The sequence below is a fragment of the Rhinopithecus roxellana genome, chromosome 5, assembly GCF_007565055.1.
Source record: "Rhinopithecus roxellana isolate Shanxi Qingling chromosome 5, ASM756505v1, whole genome shotgun sequence".
NCBI lineage: Eukaryota > Metazoa > Chordata > Mammalia > Primates > Cercopithecidae > Rhinopithecus > Rhinopithecus roxellana.
Genome location: NC_044553.1, coordinates 164,680,927 through 164,698,002, shown reverse-complemented (window position 1 = coordinate 164,698,002; position 17,076 = coordinate 164,680,927). Strand labels below are relative to the sequence as shown.

Sequence of the window (17,076 nt, the reverse complement as noted above, 5' to 3'; positions counted from 1 at the left end):
GTCCCCATCATGGCTAAAATGGGCCAATGTACATCTTGAGCCATTGCTTCAGAAGGTACAAGCCACAAGCCTTGGCAGCTTACGTGTGATGTTGGATTGCATATACACAGAAGTCAATAATTAGGGTTTGGGAACCTCTTCCTAGATTTCTGAAGATGTAATGTAAATGCCTGGATGTCTAGACAGAAGTTTGCTGCAGAGGTGGAGCCCTCAAACAAAGTGCAGAAGGGAAATGTGTGGCTGGAGCCCCCATACAGAGTCCATACTGGGGTATGCCTAGGAAAGCTTTGAGAAGAGGGCTACTGTCCTCCAGATCCCAGAATGATAGTCCACCAACAGCTTGCACCATAAGCCTGGAAAAGCCACAGACATTCATAGTCAGCCTATGAAAGCAGCCAGGAGGGGGGCATTCCCCTGAAAAGCCACAGTGGTAGAGCTGCCCAAGGCCTTGGAAGTCAACCTCTTGCATCAGCGTGACCTGGATGTGAGACATGGAGTCAATAGAGATCATTTTGGAACTTAAGTTTTAACGACTGCCCTATTGGATTTTGGAATAGCATGCAACCTGTAGCCTCTTCATTTTTGCCAATTACTTGCATTTAAAATGGGTGTATTTATGCAATTTCTGTACAACCAATGTACCTAAAAAGTAACCAACTTGCTTTTGATTTTACAGGCTTATAGGCAGAAGGGTCTTGTCTTTTTTCAGATAAGACTTTAAAGTTAGTCTTTTGGGTTAATGCAGGAATAAGCTAAGAATTTGGGGAACTATTTAAAAGGCATTATTGTGTTTTGAAATGTGAGGACATGAGACCTGGAATGGACCAGGAGCAGAATAATATGCTTTGGCTTAGACGTCACCCAAAATCTCATCTTGATTTGTAATCCCCATAATCAAATGTCAAAAGTGAGACCAGGCAAACGTAATCAGATCATGGGGGCAGTTACTCCCACACTATTCTCGTGACAGTGAGTAAGTCTCATGAGATCTGATGGTTTTACAAGTGTCTGGCATTTCTGCTGTTTGCACCCTTTCTCTCTTTGGCCACCATGTGAAAAGATTCCTTCCACCATGATTGTAAGTTTTCTGAGCCATGTGAAGCTGTGAGTCAATTAAACCTCATATATATGTATGTATATACATGTATATATGTATGTATATATTCACATATATATGTATATACACACACACACATATATACACACCACATATATATATATGTAAGTTAGCCAGTCTCAAGTATTCTTCCATAGCAGCATGAGGACAGAGTAATACATAAGCTGACAATGAGGTAAATCACACTGTAATGAAACAAGAAGCCTGGATGTGAGTGGCTCCAGGCTTGCCTAATTTGACAACTCATTTACCAAAGCAGTTTATTTTCTCAGTTTTCCACACTGATGCATCCAGTAAGTCGGCTTCATTCCTCAAGTAACTGTCATCATGTAGTGACATGGTGACAACATTCCCAAGGGTCACAAACAAATATTAGCTGGAAGTGGGGAGGGAAAAATTCTGCAGTTCTCCTCTGAAGGGCCATAAATTCCTCAACAGACCATCTCCCTTGCCCCCATGACTGGAACTGCACCATATGCCCACATGGACACTCATCCCAGATGGAATAATAAAGCCCCATGATGAGGCTGACCATTTTACTACATAAATTACTAGAGACTGACATTGAGGTTTCAATAACTAATTTCTATAACCTAAATTTAATCACCATCAATTGTCACCTATGCCTTCAGTAAAAAATTGCTTGCTGTGATTAAGTTGTAAGTAGATTCCCAATGTTCACAACTGACCTTCCAAGAGAGCTGAGAAAATAGAAACTGAATGAGGACAGTGAAACCTGTCTTTGCTGTATTCACCACTAAACTCAAGTAAAGTCGGTACTGACCTTGAATACTGTGGCTTCTCTGTGGAATTCATGTTTCACTTCACAATGATTCCAACACAGACTCTCCTTCTACTCAAGCATTTGGCCTCCACTTCCTTTAAGGTCACACTCTGTTCTTAGTTTGTTCTCTGAACTCTATTATGCGGATGGGGATGAGCCACTAGATGAAAATTCCATATCTTCTCAACATAAAACCCATGAACAGTTATTTAATTCTTGTTCTGGTTATGATGGTTGATTCTTTTTGGCATCTTTATTACTGGTAATGTTCAAAGGCATCTCGTTTAAATTTTGACCTCTTCCTTTTTTTTTTTTTTTTTTCCTGAGACACATTTTTTTCTGTTGGGTTTTTCCACTAGCATTATAACATGGTCTAGTGTCTAGCATCGGTTGTCATTAATAATAATTATGAATGTCACAAGCTATAATTTTTTTCATAGCAGACACTTTTCTCTTTTCTGGGGATGAGTAAACACTGCCAAACCATCCCTACACACCTACATACGTGTACAATTATCACATTCTGTCATCTATGAGTAATAAGTTACATCATTCTCTCTTCAAATTATTTAGCCCCCAGAAGGCCAAGAAAAACTCTTCTGAATCTGTTCAAACCATTGACCCAGAAATCACATGATGAGCAACGGCTCAGGTGGTTCTAGGTGTTGAGTTCATCTCTTCCCCTCCAATGTCCCACAGCCCCTGAGCCCACCTCTCCACGTTCTGTCAAGAAATCCCAGCTCAGGCACAGTAAAGAAAACAAGTGACAGAGTGAAGAGGCAACCTGCAGTATGAGAGACAATGTTTACAAACTATATGACAAGGGATCAATATCAAAAATATAAAAGAAATGCAAATTACTGAATAGTAATAAAGTATGATTAAAAATAAGCAAATAAGACCACCAAACACCTCTCAGAAGAAGACATACAAAGGACCAACAAGTATATATAAAATTCTGAAAATAAATAATATACAGGAAAATGCAAATCCTCAATGAGATGGCATTTCATCCTTGTTAGAAAGGCTATTATTGGCCAGGCGCGGTGGTTCACGCCTGTAATCCCAGCACTTTGCGAGGCTGAGGCGGGTGGATCACGAGGTCAGGAGATCGAGACCACCCTGGCTAACACGGTGAAACCCCGTCTCTACTAAAAAATACAAAAAATTAGCCAGGTGTGGTGGCGGGCGCTTGCAGTCCCAGCTACTCCGGAGGCTGAGGCAGGAGAATGGCGTGAACCAGGGAGGTTGAGCTTGCAGTGAGCCGAGATCGTGTCACTGCACTCCAGCCTGGGCGACAGAGCGAGACTCCGTCTCAAAAAAAAAAAAAAAAAAGGCGAAACTAAAAAAAAGAAAGAAAGGGTATTATCAGTAAAACGAAAAATAATAAAGACTGGCTAGGATGCATAGAAAGGGATACTCATACATCACTGGTGGGAATCTAAGTTAATAAAGCCATGATGGAAAGTAAAGTTAGAACTCAATATAATTCAGCGATTCAGCAATTCAGCTGTTGAATATGTATTTAAAAGAATGAAAATCCCAATATTTAAGAAATGTCTGCACCCCCATATTCACTGCAACACTATTCTATCTCAATAGTTACATGAAATCAACCTACACATCCATCAACAGAAAAATGGATAAAGAATACATGGTATATTTACACACTGGAATATTATTAACCCTTAAGAAAGGAATGAAATTCTAGCATTCACAGCAACACAGGTAGAAGTGTACACCATTGTGTTGAGAGAAATAAGATAGGCATATGTTCTCAGTCTTATGTGGAAGCTAAAAAAATTGATTTTATAGAAATAGAAAGTAGAATAATAGATACATAAGGCTGAAAAGGAGATGAAATTGAGTGACGGGGAATATGTTTATTTATAAATACAAAATTACAGCTAGACAAGGGGAATATGCTCTAATGTTATACAGCATGGTAGGTTGACTTTACAATTTATTTTACATTGTTTGTTTGCAAGAAGCTAGAAAGAGAATTTTTAATGCTATTTACACAAAGAAATGTTAATATTTGAGTTGATAAATTTGCTAGTTACTCTGATTTGGTTATTATATATTGCACACATGTATTAAGATATCACACTATACCTCACAAATATTAACAGTTATTATGTGCCAACTTAAGAAAAATTCCTGTTAATTAGAAAGGATGATATTGGCACACATTACAAATGAATAAACACAGAGCCAGAAATAAATAACAGGTTTCTTTGAAATAGTATATTTCCTAACACCAGTTACATTAATTTACATCAAATCATGAATCTGATTGTGGTAGGAATAGAAAGGCCTATGCATAGAAATTTTTAATTTCAATTTTAGCTTTCTGTTTCATACTATAAAAACAAATACTTTTCAAGCAACTAATAAAAACAATAATGTTGAGAAAATGCATGGGTGGTGTACGGTGTGTGGTGTGCGAGCTTTTGCTTGTGCATAAGTCTGTGCCCGTGGAGGATGTGTGGTGTGTGTGTCTGTGTGCATTTACTTTTGGGCGGTTCTCTGTTCTTTGTAGTTCTGTGTTTCTGTGTCTCTCACAAAATTTGGAACATTCTTAACCATCATTTCTTCAAATATTATTTTCTGTATCTCTAACTTTTATTTTTGATAATTAAAATATATCTAAACTATACTTTTTGATATTTTGTTTAGTATCTTCACTATTTGTTTCTTTGAAATTAACTTTCTGTAATTTCTAGTAACATATTTTAAGCCCATGGTTTTATTTAAAAGCTGAGCCGTGTCTACTGATGAGCGTGCCTAAGGCTTGCTCAGTTTCATATTTCCTTGCTTTTGATTATTTTATGCATTTCCATTTGATTCATTTTTAGTATTTCCACCTCTCAGTTACCTAATTTTACAGTATGTCCACATTTGACTTCACACATTTTTTAAATATAAATGTTAATCACTTTAAACATCATATTTAATTAGGTAGTTCTTGTGTTTGTTATTTACAGATCTCATTCTGATGGTTTTTTCATTATGACTTTGGTCTTCCTCATTGATATATGTTATACTTTTTGTTGCTGGCCAGATATGTTTGGTTGAACAATTGATATTGGCTTACTACTTTATTTTATGCATTTTCTGCCTGAATTTAACCACATCTTGTCTTGATGGGCCTTTCTTATTGAGGTGTCTGTGAATCTCCTCAGAGCTACATTTGACATGTACTTTTGCAGTGGATGTCAAGGGTTGAAGTCTGTTCTTCCACGTCCACCAGAGACAGCAGATACTCCAGTGACACCTTGTGTTTCTTTCCTGCTTGGCTTTGTATCTTCACCTTGTTCCATTCTACAGAGGATTTCTTGTAACTTCCTCAGGTGGATTAAAGTGTTGTATTTAAATGGCAATTGTGAAATTGGTGGAAGGCATTGGACTAAAAGAAGATTCTCATCCTTCTCATGAGGCTATGTTCCTAGGAAGGGGTTGCGGCCCTGGGTCTTGTTGTGACCATCAGAGTGTTCCTGACACTTATCTAGATAAGATTCTGGTCTATGTGTTCTTTTCCCTTCTCCTTGGGAAGAGTTTGCAGTCATTTTCTCCCACAGCTCCAGTGTTCTCCAACGGTGTCATCACCTTCCAGATATGCTGCCCTGCCCTGCAGATTAAGACTGATTCTGTAAGAAAGAGAGGGGAGCTGCTTCTCAAGAGAATGTCAGTGGGGACCTCTGTTCCCATCTCAAGACCTGAGAGGTTGCACCAATGTCCCTCGGATTCTGGTTTCAGTGACTTGTCCCTGCAGAGTAATTCATTAGTCCTGTAGAGGGGATATGGAAGGTGGGTCTGGATGTGTTTTGGAAGCATGGGATTTCATTCTCTCTCAGACACTTTGGGAAATAAAATTTTTATGTGAATGTCCCCATTCTAGCAGAAAAATATTAAAGATGATAGAACATCGCTTTGGTATTTTGTCCCTGAGAGTTTTACACTACAACACACAACCCAGTATTTATTTGTATTTTTATCTTGTTACAACCTGCATTTCATATGCCAAACTCCACCTCTGGTAATCTCATACCCTGACTTTGCCTCTCCCTAGATTTCAGGTTTGTTATTTGTCTTAAAACTTCGTTATATAAAGTATTAAAAAATTGCAAAATGCTGTATTCTCTCTTTATATGTTATAGTTGATGTTGCTATGAAAAATAAGAAAAATGTATTTCTGATCTATGTACATTTCCAAGCTGAGTGGCAGATTTTGTTAGTAAGACCTAAAATAGTTAAAGAATCTAAATATTGTTCAGCTGCTTAATAGAAAAACAAATTGAGGTAAACTTGTCAACTCAAATACTCCCCATCATTTATAATTAACAAATGTCTAATACACACAACAGCGAGGTAAATACATAAGCATTTATGTTGAGCAAAATAAGCCAACCTAATAATAAAATATGCTATATTATTTTATTTTTACCAATTTTGATAAATAAAAATGTATCTGAAGTATAAAGATGATCAACATTTTACTGGAGAAATGGTAGAAGATGAGAATGGGAAAGGAGAAAGTATATAGAAGAACAAGAGAAATGTTGAGAGGAAGTCACTTATCCATTTTCTTGATAAATATGACAGTTACATCATGCTTATTATTTGTACACTTTAAATATGTGAAGTTTATTATCCGTCCGTTAAACCTCGCAGTGTTTATTACAAGGAAACACATGGAAACTTAGACAAGGAAGGAGTAATAGAAAGGTATAAAAATATATTAAATGTCAGAAATACCTAAAAATTCATCTGCCTGAAGTCTAGTTCTCTCCATATTTTCAGGTGACTGCTGGAGTGCAGCGAAGTCACACAAGTTCTCAATACCGGAAGTGGATTCTGCAAACCACACTAGGCACACCCAGCTCTGTCCTGGAGTTGGTTTAGGGAGCAGTCAGAGCCAGTGATGAGGAGCACATGCCCAGATATCGGGGTTCACTCATCCCAGACATGAGCTCTTAGACACATACTTAGCCCCTCCATGTGTGGGTTTACTTCCACGTTTGTAATTGGTGAAAACATTGACTCTTGCAGAACATAATTTACACAAGTATTTAAAAATAAAATCGGAAGATCAGTGCAAAGTGTTTATTACAGCACAATTTCATAATAAGACAGCATTTTTATTTTCTTTTGAGACAGGGTCTCACTCTGTCACCCAGACTGGAGTGCAGAGGTGTGATCTCAGCTCACTGCAACCTCAGACTCCCAGGCTCAAGTGATTCTCCTGCCTCAGACTCCCAAGTAGCTAGGATTACAGGCGCACACCATTACCACCCAGCCAATTTTTGTAGTTTTAGTAGAGATGGGGTTTCACCATGTTAGCCAGGCTTGTCTCAAACTCCTGACCTCACATATGATCAACCCCGCTCAGCCTCCCAAAGTGCTGGGATTACGGGTGTGAGCCACAATGCCCAGCTACATTTTTTTACCATTATTTTCACCAAACTCCTGCAGGTCACGGTCATTTTATCGGGGTGCCGCCTTCTTCCCAGGCGTCCAACCCCAGAGCTTGCTATATAGCAGGAGACATGCAAATAGGGCACTTCCTCTGCTGATGAAAACTATCCAGCCCTGACCCTGCAGCCCGGGAGAGGAGCCCCAGTCTTGGGATTCCCAGGTGTTTCCATTTGGTGTTCGGGACTAAACACACAGGACTCACCATGGAGTTTGGGGTGAGCTGGGTTTTCCTTGTTGCTATTTTAAAAGGTGATTCACGGAGAAGTAGGGATATTTGCTGTGAGTGGATATAAATGAGATAAACAGTGGATATATGTGGCAGTTTATGATCATGGTGCCTCTTTGTTTGCAGGTGTCCCGTGTGAGGTGCAGCTGGTGGAGTCTGGAGGAGGCCTGGCAAAGTCTGGGGGGTCCCTGAGACTCTCCTGTGCACCATTTGGATTTACCTTCAGTAGCTACTAGATGCACTGGGTTCACCAGGCTCCAGGGAAGTGGCTAAAGTGGGTCTCAGCTATCAGTAATGGTGGCATCAACACATACTACCCAGATTCTATGAAGGGCCGATTCACCATCTCCAGAGACAACACCAAGAACTCACTGTATCTGCAAATGAACAGCCTGAGAGTGGAGGACACAGCTGTGTATTACTGCATGAGAGACACAGTGAGAAGTCAGTGTGAGCCCAGAGAGAAACCTCACTGCAGAAGTTCCTAGAACCACCAGGGAGCATCCTAGTCACTGTGCACTGGGGTGTCCCCAGGAGTAAGTGCAGGTGGTCCTAAGGGCTGTCTTCCTGTGAGTGACTGGGGCTGCCTCATTATCAAATGCTTCTAAGTAATTTCTCCAGATTTACAATTCTGTACTAACATTTTGATGTCTTTGAATGCAAAACTGTTTTCCTTTTTTCCTTCCTTCCTTCCTTCCTTCCTTCCTCCCTCCCTCCCTCCCTCCCTCCCTCCCTCCCTCCCTCTTTCTTTCTTTCTTTCTTTCTTTCCTTTCTTTCTTTTCTTTCTTTCTTTCTTTCTTTCTTCTTCTTTCTTTCTTTCTTTCTTTCTTTCTTTCTCTTCTTCCTTCCTTCCTTCCTTCCTTCCTTCCTTCCTTCCTTCTTCCTTCCTTCCTTCCTTCCTTCCTTCCTTCCTTCTTTTTGCAACAAGAGGACACATCGTCAACTTCACAGGAGCCAGAATGCCATGTTGGGGGCAGAAATGACTCTGCCTTGGTCATCAAAATCAGAGTCCTGAGGAAGCCCAGGGGAACCTTGGGACTATTTTCTAATCAGACTTGGGGTGAAGACCACTGTGGAAATCTCTTTTGGTCTCAGATTGGAGCCAAGAGGGAGGCTCACCCAGGGCCAGAATCTTTAAAATCTGACAGTTTTCACAGCTAACTCCTCTTCTTTTTTAAAACTAAGCACATCTGACTCATAAGAGATCCAGTTGGCTCTTTCCCATTTCTCCTCTCTCCAGACTTCGTCTCACAGTTCCCTTGTCTCCTTTTCTTCCCTGAAAACACAGGGTGTATATTCTTTGGTCTAAATCCTAGGGCTCAGGTTTGTTGCCTGGAACTCAGGTGTGGCCCAGGCTGTGATTACTGCAGGACCTGTGAAGGCTGAGGGGACTTTTTCACTCACCGTTGCCTGGCCCCTCCTGTTGTCTTCTGTGCATAGACACATTTGGGAAATGAAGTGGACTTTAGTCACCAAGGAAATAATGGTAGTTTTCTCAAATGGGATATTAATGTAGAAGTGATCTTGTGCTTCTCACACTCACAGAGTCCCCTCTCTCACCTACCACTTTGGGCAGAGTTGAGGATTGACACTTTGTTGTGCTTTGAGCTCCTCGTGACAGCAAATGTAAGGCCTGGCTAAGCATGGCCAACGTCAAGAATGCTGATCATCAGGAAGGATAGGCTGGAATTCCTGGGAAGACCAGCAACTGTGGTCCACCCTTACATCAGCTTCTCATTGCTCTGATTGAATCAACCCCACCTAGGTTATCTAGGACAACCTTTCTGACTTAGGAAAAAATGATGACAGGCTTTTCTTTTCTTTTTTTCTTTTTTTCTTTTTTTTTCTTTTTTTGAGATAGAGTCTTGCTTTATCCCCAGGTTGTAGTGCAGTGGCACAACCTCAGCACACCGCAACCTCCACCTCCCAGGCTCAGGCGATTCTCCTGCCTCAGCCTCCTGAGTAGCTGGGAGTACAGGCTCAAGCCAACATACCTAGTTGATTTTTGTATTTCTATAGAGATGGGGATTCACCATGTTGGCCAGGCTGGTCTCCACCTTGTGACCTCAGGTGATCTGCCTGCCTTGGCCTCCCAAAGTGCAGAGATTACAGGTGTGAGCTACTATGCCCAGTCTGATGACAGGTTTTTCTAACACCTGTGTTATTCCACTGGAGCAACACCTGGGTTAGTCTGTGGTTAAATAACTGAGACTATGGTCTAGACAAAGTGACACAAAAAATTGTTGCCATGGCAGCACATCAAAAAACTTATCCACCATGATCAAGTTGGCCTCATCCCTGGGATGCAAGGTTGGTTCAACATACACAAATCAATAAACATAATCCATCATATAAACAGAACCAAAGACAAAAACCACATGATCATCTCAATAGATGCAGAAAAGGCCTTTGACAAAATTCAACAGCCTTTCATGCTAAAAACTCTCAATAAACTAGGTATTGATGGGATGTATCTCAATAAGAGCTATTTATGACAAAACCACAGCCAGTATCACACTGAATGGGCAAAAACTGAAAGCATTTCCTTTGAAAACTGGCATAAGACAGGGATGCCCTCTCTCACCACTCCTATTCAGCATAGTGTTGGAAGTTCTGGCCAGGGCAATCAGGCAAGAAAAGGAAATAAAGGGCATTCAATTAGAAAAAGAGGAAGTCAAATTGTCCCTGTTTGCAGATGACATGACTGTATATTTAGAAAACCCCATCGTCTCAGACCAAAATATCCTTAAGCTGATAAGCAACTTCTGCAAACTCTCAGGATACAAAATCAATGTGCAAAAATTACATTCCCATACACCAATAACAGACAAACAGAGAGCCAAATCATGAGTGAACTCTCATTCACAATTGCTTCAAAGAGAATAAAATACCTAGGAATCCAACTTACAAGGGATGTGAAGGACCTCTTCAAGGAGAACTACAAACCACTGCTCAATGAAATAAAAGAGGACACAAACAAATGGAAGAACATTCCATGCTCATGGATAGGAAGAATCAATATCATGAAAATGGCCATATTGCCCAAGGTAATTTATAGATTCAATGCCATCCCCATCAAGCTACCAGTGACTTTCTTCACAGAATTGGAAAAAACTACTTTAAAGTTCATATGGAACCAAAAAAGAGCCCACATTGCCAAGACAATCCTAAGCCAAAAGAACAAAGTTGGAGGCATCACGCTATCTGACTTCAAACTATACTACAAGGTTACAGTAACCAAAACAGCATGGTGCTGGTACCAAAACAGAGATACAGACCAATGGAACAGAATACAGCTCTCAGAAATAATACCACACATCTACAATTATCTGATCTTTGACAACCCTGACAAAAACAAGAAATGGGGAAAAGATTCCCTATTTAATAAATGGTACTGGGAAAACTGGCTAGCCATATGTAGAAAGCTGAAACTGGATCCTTTCCTTACACCTTACACAAAAATTAATTCAAGATGGATTAAAGACTTAAATGTTAGACCTAAAACCATAGAAACCCTAGAAGAAAACCAAGGCAATACCATTCAGGACATAGGCATGGGCAAGGACTTCATGTCTAAAACACCAAAAGCAATGGCAACAAAATCGAAAATAGACAAATGGGATCTAATTAATCTAAATAGTTTATGCACAGCAAAAGAAACTACCATCAGAGTGAACAGGCAACTCACAGAATGGGAGAAAATTTTTGCAATCTACCCGTCTGACAAAGGGCTAATATCCAGAATCTGCAGAGAACTTAAACAAATTTACAAGAAAAAGGCAAAACAACCCCATCAAAAAGTGGGCAAAGGATATGAACAAACACTTCTCAAAAGAAGACATTTATACAGCCAACAGACACATGAAAAAATGCTCATCATCACTGACCATCAGAGAAATGCAAATCAAAACCACAATGAGATATCATCTCACACCAGTTAGAATGGCAACCATTAAAAAGTCAGGAAACAACAGGTGCTGGAGAGGATGTGGAGAAATAGGAACACTTTTACACAGCTGGTGGGACTTTAAACTAGTTCAACCATTGTGGAAGACAGTGTGGCGATTCCTCAAGGATCTAAAACTGGAAATACCATTTGACCCAGCCATCCCATTACTGGGTATATACCCAAAGGATTATAAATCATGCTGCTCTAAAGACACATGCACACATGTGTTTATAGCAGCACTATTCACAATAGCAAAGACTTGGAACCAACCCAAATGTCCATCAATGGTAGATTGGATTATGAAAATGAGTCAAATATACACCATGGAATACTATGCAACCATAAAAAAGGATGGGTTTATGTCCTTTGTAGGGACATGGATGAAGCTTGAAAGTATCATTCTGAGCAAACTATCGCAAGGACAGAAAACCAAACACCACATGTTCTCACTCATATGTCGGAATTGAACAATGAGAACACTCTGACACAGGGTTGGGAACATCATACACTGGGGTCTTTCGTGGGGTGGGGAGAGCGGGGGAGATAGCATTAGGAGAAATACCTAATGTAAATGACAAGTTAATGGGTGCAGCACACCAACATGGCACATGTATACATATGTAACAAACCTGCACGTTGTGCACATGTACCCTAGAACTTAAACTATAATTCAAAAAAAATTGTTGCAATGATTTTTTAAAATTTTATTTCTGGCAATATAATCATGTTCACATTACAAATAACTTTGCTAAAATATAAGTGCTATTATTGGTCTTCTGAGCAGAAAACTTCAAAACAGGATTAGGTTTTCATGCATTTGCATGAGAAGTATGTCCACCTTTTTGAGGGGAAATGCATAGGTGGTGGAATGAGGCTGGGAAGCTGACACATGAGATCTGATGGTTTTATCGATGTGTGGTGGTTCCTCCTTCATTCTCTCTCTCTCTCTTTCTCTATCTCTCTCTCTGTTTCTCACCTGCTGCCATGTGTCACATGCCTGCTTCCACTTGTATCATGATTGCAAGTTTCCTGAGTCCCCGACCCTAACCACACAGAACTGTGAGTCAATTAAACCTCTTTTCTTTACAAATTACCCACTTTCAGGCAGTTCTTTATAGCAATGTGAAAACAGACTAATATAGTAAATTGATACCAGGAGTGGGGAACTTCTGTAAAGATAACTCAAAATCTCGAAGCAGCTTTGGAACTAAGTTCCCCATGGCAGAGGTTGGAATCGTTTGAAGAAATTGAAAGAAGACAGGAAGATGTGGGAAAGTTTGGAACTTCCTAGAGACTTGTTGAGTGGTTTTGATCAAAATGCTGATAGTGACATGAATAGTGTTGTCCAAACTGAGATGGTCTTAGGTGGTGAGGACTAAACTCTGATTTTTTTATCTTGCTCGAGTTCCTATATAAGGAGTCTGGGATGTCACACTCTACAAATCATATATTATCATCAGATGGGTTTTATTTAAACCTATATATCATGATTTACTTTCCAAAGTAACTCTAGCATAACATTATGAGACAAATAAGAAAATCAAAATATTTTACCCCAAAAGATGTTTCTTTGCCCTACTCTGAGATGACCCTGCAGGCTGGGCATGGTGGGTCATGCCTGTAATCCCAGTACTTTGGGAGGCTGAGGCTGGTGGATCACCTGAGGTTGGGAGTTCGAGACCAGCCTGACCAACATGGAGAAACCCCATGTCTAATAAAAATACAAAATTAGCCGAGTGTGGTGGCACATGCTTGTAATCCTAGCTACTCGGGAGACTGAGGCAGGAGAATTGCTTGAACCCAGGAGGTGGAGCTTGTGGTGAGCAGGGATAGTGCCATTGTACTCCAGCCTGGGCAACTAGAGCAAAATTCCATCAAGATGAAAGAAAGAAAGAAAGAAAGAGAGAGAGAGAGAGAGAGAGAGAGAGAGAGAGAGAGAGAGAGAGAAAGAAGAGAAGAGAAGAGAAGAGAGAGAAAGAAAGAAAGAGAAAGAGAAAAGACAGAAAGAGAGGGAGAGGAGGGAGGGAAGAAAGGAAGGAAGGAAGGAAAGAAGGAAAGGAGGAAAAGAGGAAAGAAAGAAAAGAAAGAAAGAAATGGCCCAGCAAAGTCGTTCTTTGTAGGGGAAAATTTGCATCTGTAAAGAATCTCTGTCAATATAGCTAGATCTTTTGCATCTAGAACCTCCCAATCCTAAAGAGATGAACTAAGATCTGAATAGGAAACATTTGTCACCTATTGTCTCTAAGGGCAACCACTAAAAGACTTCAAAAGAATTTTGGACTTAACATTACCTTTCTATCTATCCCAGGTCTTTAGAAAAACTCAACCAATTGTCAACCAGAAAATGTTTAAATTCACCTATACCCTGGAAGCCCTTGCTTTGAGTTGTTCCACCTTTCTGGACCAAACCAATGGTTCTGTTAAATGTATTTGATTGATGTCTCATGCCTCTCTAAAATATATTAAACCAAACTTGATGGAATTTTGTCCCTGCCCTAGAAATCTGTGGAACTTTTGCACTTGAGAGAGATGATCTGAAATAGGAACTTATGTTTAAAAGGGAAACAGAGCATAAAAGTTTGGAAAATTCGCAGCCAAGCCATGTGGTAGTAAAAAAAGCCACATTTTCGAGGGAGAAATTCAAGTTGGCTGCAGAAATTTGCATAAGTAATGAGGAGATGAATATTAATAACCAAGACAACAGGGGATACATTTTCAGGGCATGTCAGAGATCTTTGCAGCAGCCCTTCCAACCACAGACCTGGAGCCCTATCAGGGAAACATGGTTTCATGGGCTGGGTACAGGGCCCAGCTGCTCTGTGGAGCCTTGGGACTTGGTGCCCTGTGTCCCAGTTGCTCCAGCTCTAGCTGTGGCTTTAAAAGTCCAAAGTATAGCTCAGGCCATTGCTTCAGAAGGTACAAGCCCCAATCCTTGGTGGCTTCCACATGATGTTGGGCTTGTGGGTGTGCAGAAGAGACGAGTTCAGCTTTGTGATTCTCTGCCTAGATCTCAGAGGATTTATAGAAATGACTGGATGTCCAGCCAGAAGTCTGCTCCAGAGGCAAAGCCCTCATGGAGAGCCTCTGCTAGGGCAGTGCAGAAGGGAAATGGGGGGTTGGAGCCCCCACACAGAGTCCCCATTGGGGCAGTGACTAATGGGGCTGTGAGAAGAGGGCCACCATCCTTCAGACTCCAGAATGGTAGATCCATTAACAGCTTGCACTGGGCACCTGGAAAAGCTGCAGGCACTCAATGAGAATAGCCAGAAGGGCTGAACTCTGCAAAGCCCATGAGAGCAGCCATGGGATCAGAGCTGCAAAGCCTGCAAAGTCACAGAGTAAGAGCTTCCCAAGGTTGTGGGAGCCCCCACTTTGCATTAGCATGCCCTGAATGTGAGAAATGGAGTCAAAGGAGATTATTTGGGAGCTTTAAGATTTAATGACTGCCCCACTGGATTTTGGGCTTGCATGTGACCTGTAGCCCCTTTATTTTGGTCCATTTCTCCCATCTGAAATGGGAGCATTTATCTAATGTCTCTACCCCCATTGTTTCTTGGAAGTAACTGACTTCTTTCTCATTTTACAGGTTCATAGATGGAAGGGACTTGCCTTGTCTCCAATATGACTTTGGACTTGGACTTTTGAGTTAATGCTGAAATGAGTTAAGAAGTTTGGGTACTGTTGGGAAGGCATGATTGGTTTTGAAATGCAAAGAGAACATGAGATTGGAGAGGGGCTGGGGTGGCATGATATGGTTTGGTTCTGTGTCTCTACCCAAAAGGCACCATTCCTCATGGTGATCAGCCAGCTACCTGGTGGCAGGTTGGATTATATTGGCCCTCTTTCATCCTGGAAATGGCAGAGGTTTTTCCTCACTGAAATAGACACTGACATCAGATATGCATGCAATGCTTTTGCCAAGACTACCATCTGTGGACTCATGGAATGCCTTATCCACTGTCACAGTATTCCACATAGCATTGCCTCTGGCCAACGCACTCCCTTGATGGCTAAAGAAGTGTGGCAGTAGGCTCATGCTCATGGGATTTACTTGTCTTACCATGTTCCCCATCATCCTGAAGCAGCTGGATTGACAGGAAAATGGAATAGCCTTTCGAAGTCACAATGCCAACTAGGTGACAATACTTTGCAGGGCTGAGCCAAAGCTCTCCGGAAGACCGTGTATGCTCTGAATCAGCATCCAATATATGGTCCTGTTTCTCCCATAGCCATAATTCATGGATGCGGGAGTCAAGGGTGGAAGTGGAAGTGGCACCATTCACCATCGCCCCCAGTGATCCACTAGCAAAATTTTTGCTTCCTGTTCCCATGACATTACATTCTGTTGGCCTAGAGGTCTTAGTTCCAATGGGAATAATGCTGCTGTCAGGAGACACAACAACAATTCCATTAAACTGGAAGTTAAGATTGCCACCTGGACACTTTGGGCCCTCCTACCTTTAAGTCCACAGGCTAAGAAGGGAGTTGCAGTGTTGACTGGGTGGCTGACCTGGACTATCAAGATGCAATCAGTCTATTACTCCACAATGGAGGTAAGGAAGAGTATGTATGGAATACAGGCGATCCATTAGGGCGTCTCTTAGCATTCCCATGCCCTGTCATTAAGGTCGATGGGAGACTATAACAGCTCAATCCAGGCAGGACTATGAATGGCCCAGACCCTTCAGGAATGAAGGTTTGTGTCACTCCACTAGGAAAAAAACCACGACCTGCTGTGATGCTTGCTGAAGGCAAAGGGAATACAGAATGGGTAGTAGAAGAAGGTAGGCATCAATACCAGCTACAACTACATGGTCAGTTGCAGAAATGAGGACTGTAATTGTCATCAGTATTTCCTTCTTTTGTTAAAAGCATGTTTGTGCATGTGTACCCTTGTACTCAGAAAATTCCTTCATTTTATTTCTTTTTTCCTTTATCATGTGACATAAAATTTATTGACTTCGTATCAGCATTTAAGTGTTCTTAACTTCATGTAATAGCATTTGGGTTGGGGACTGGTGCATTTCTGGTTGTACAAAAGATAGTTGTATTACATTAGGTGTAATTATGACCTTATTATTGTCTTTGTTTGAAGCTTATGTATGATCTCAGGAGATTCGTGTGGGCTCAAGTTGACAAGGGGTGGACTTGTGATGGTTACTACTGAGTGTCAACTTGATTGGGCTGAAGCATGCAAAGGATTGATCCTGGCTGTGTCTGTGAGGGTGTTGCCAAAGGAGATTAACATTTGAGCCAGTGGGCTGGGAAAGTCAGACCTACCCTTAATCGAGGTGGGCAGCATCTAATCAGCTGCCAGTGTGGCCAGGATATAAAGCAGGCAGAAAAACATGAAAAGACTAGACTGGCTTAGTCTCCCAGCCTACATCTTTCTCCTGTGCTGGATGCTTCCTGCCCTCAAACATCGGACTTCAAGTTCTTCAGCTTTGGGAATTGGACTGGCTTCCTTGCTCCTCAGCTTGCAGGCGGCCTACTGTGGGACCTTGTAACTGTGTGAGTTTAAT

The 17,076-nt window shown here is 41.1% G+C and overlaps 1 gene segment (V, D, J or C); it reads left to right on the top strand.

Annotated features, from left to right (window-relative positions):
- The first annotated feature begins 7,582 nt into the window (after positions 1-7,582).
- The window catches only part of LOC104673310, a 167,610-nt gene continuing 158,116 nt past the window's right edge, over positions 7,583-17,076 (top strand). Inside the window, 2 exon segments of the C gene segment in view lie at positions 7,583-7,628; positions 7,732-8,049. Of these exon segments, the coding sequence occupies positions 7,583-7,628; positions 7,732-8,049 (364 nt within the window).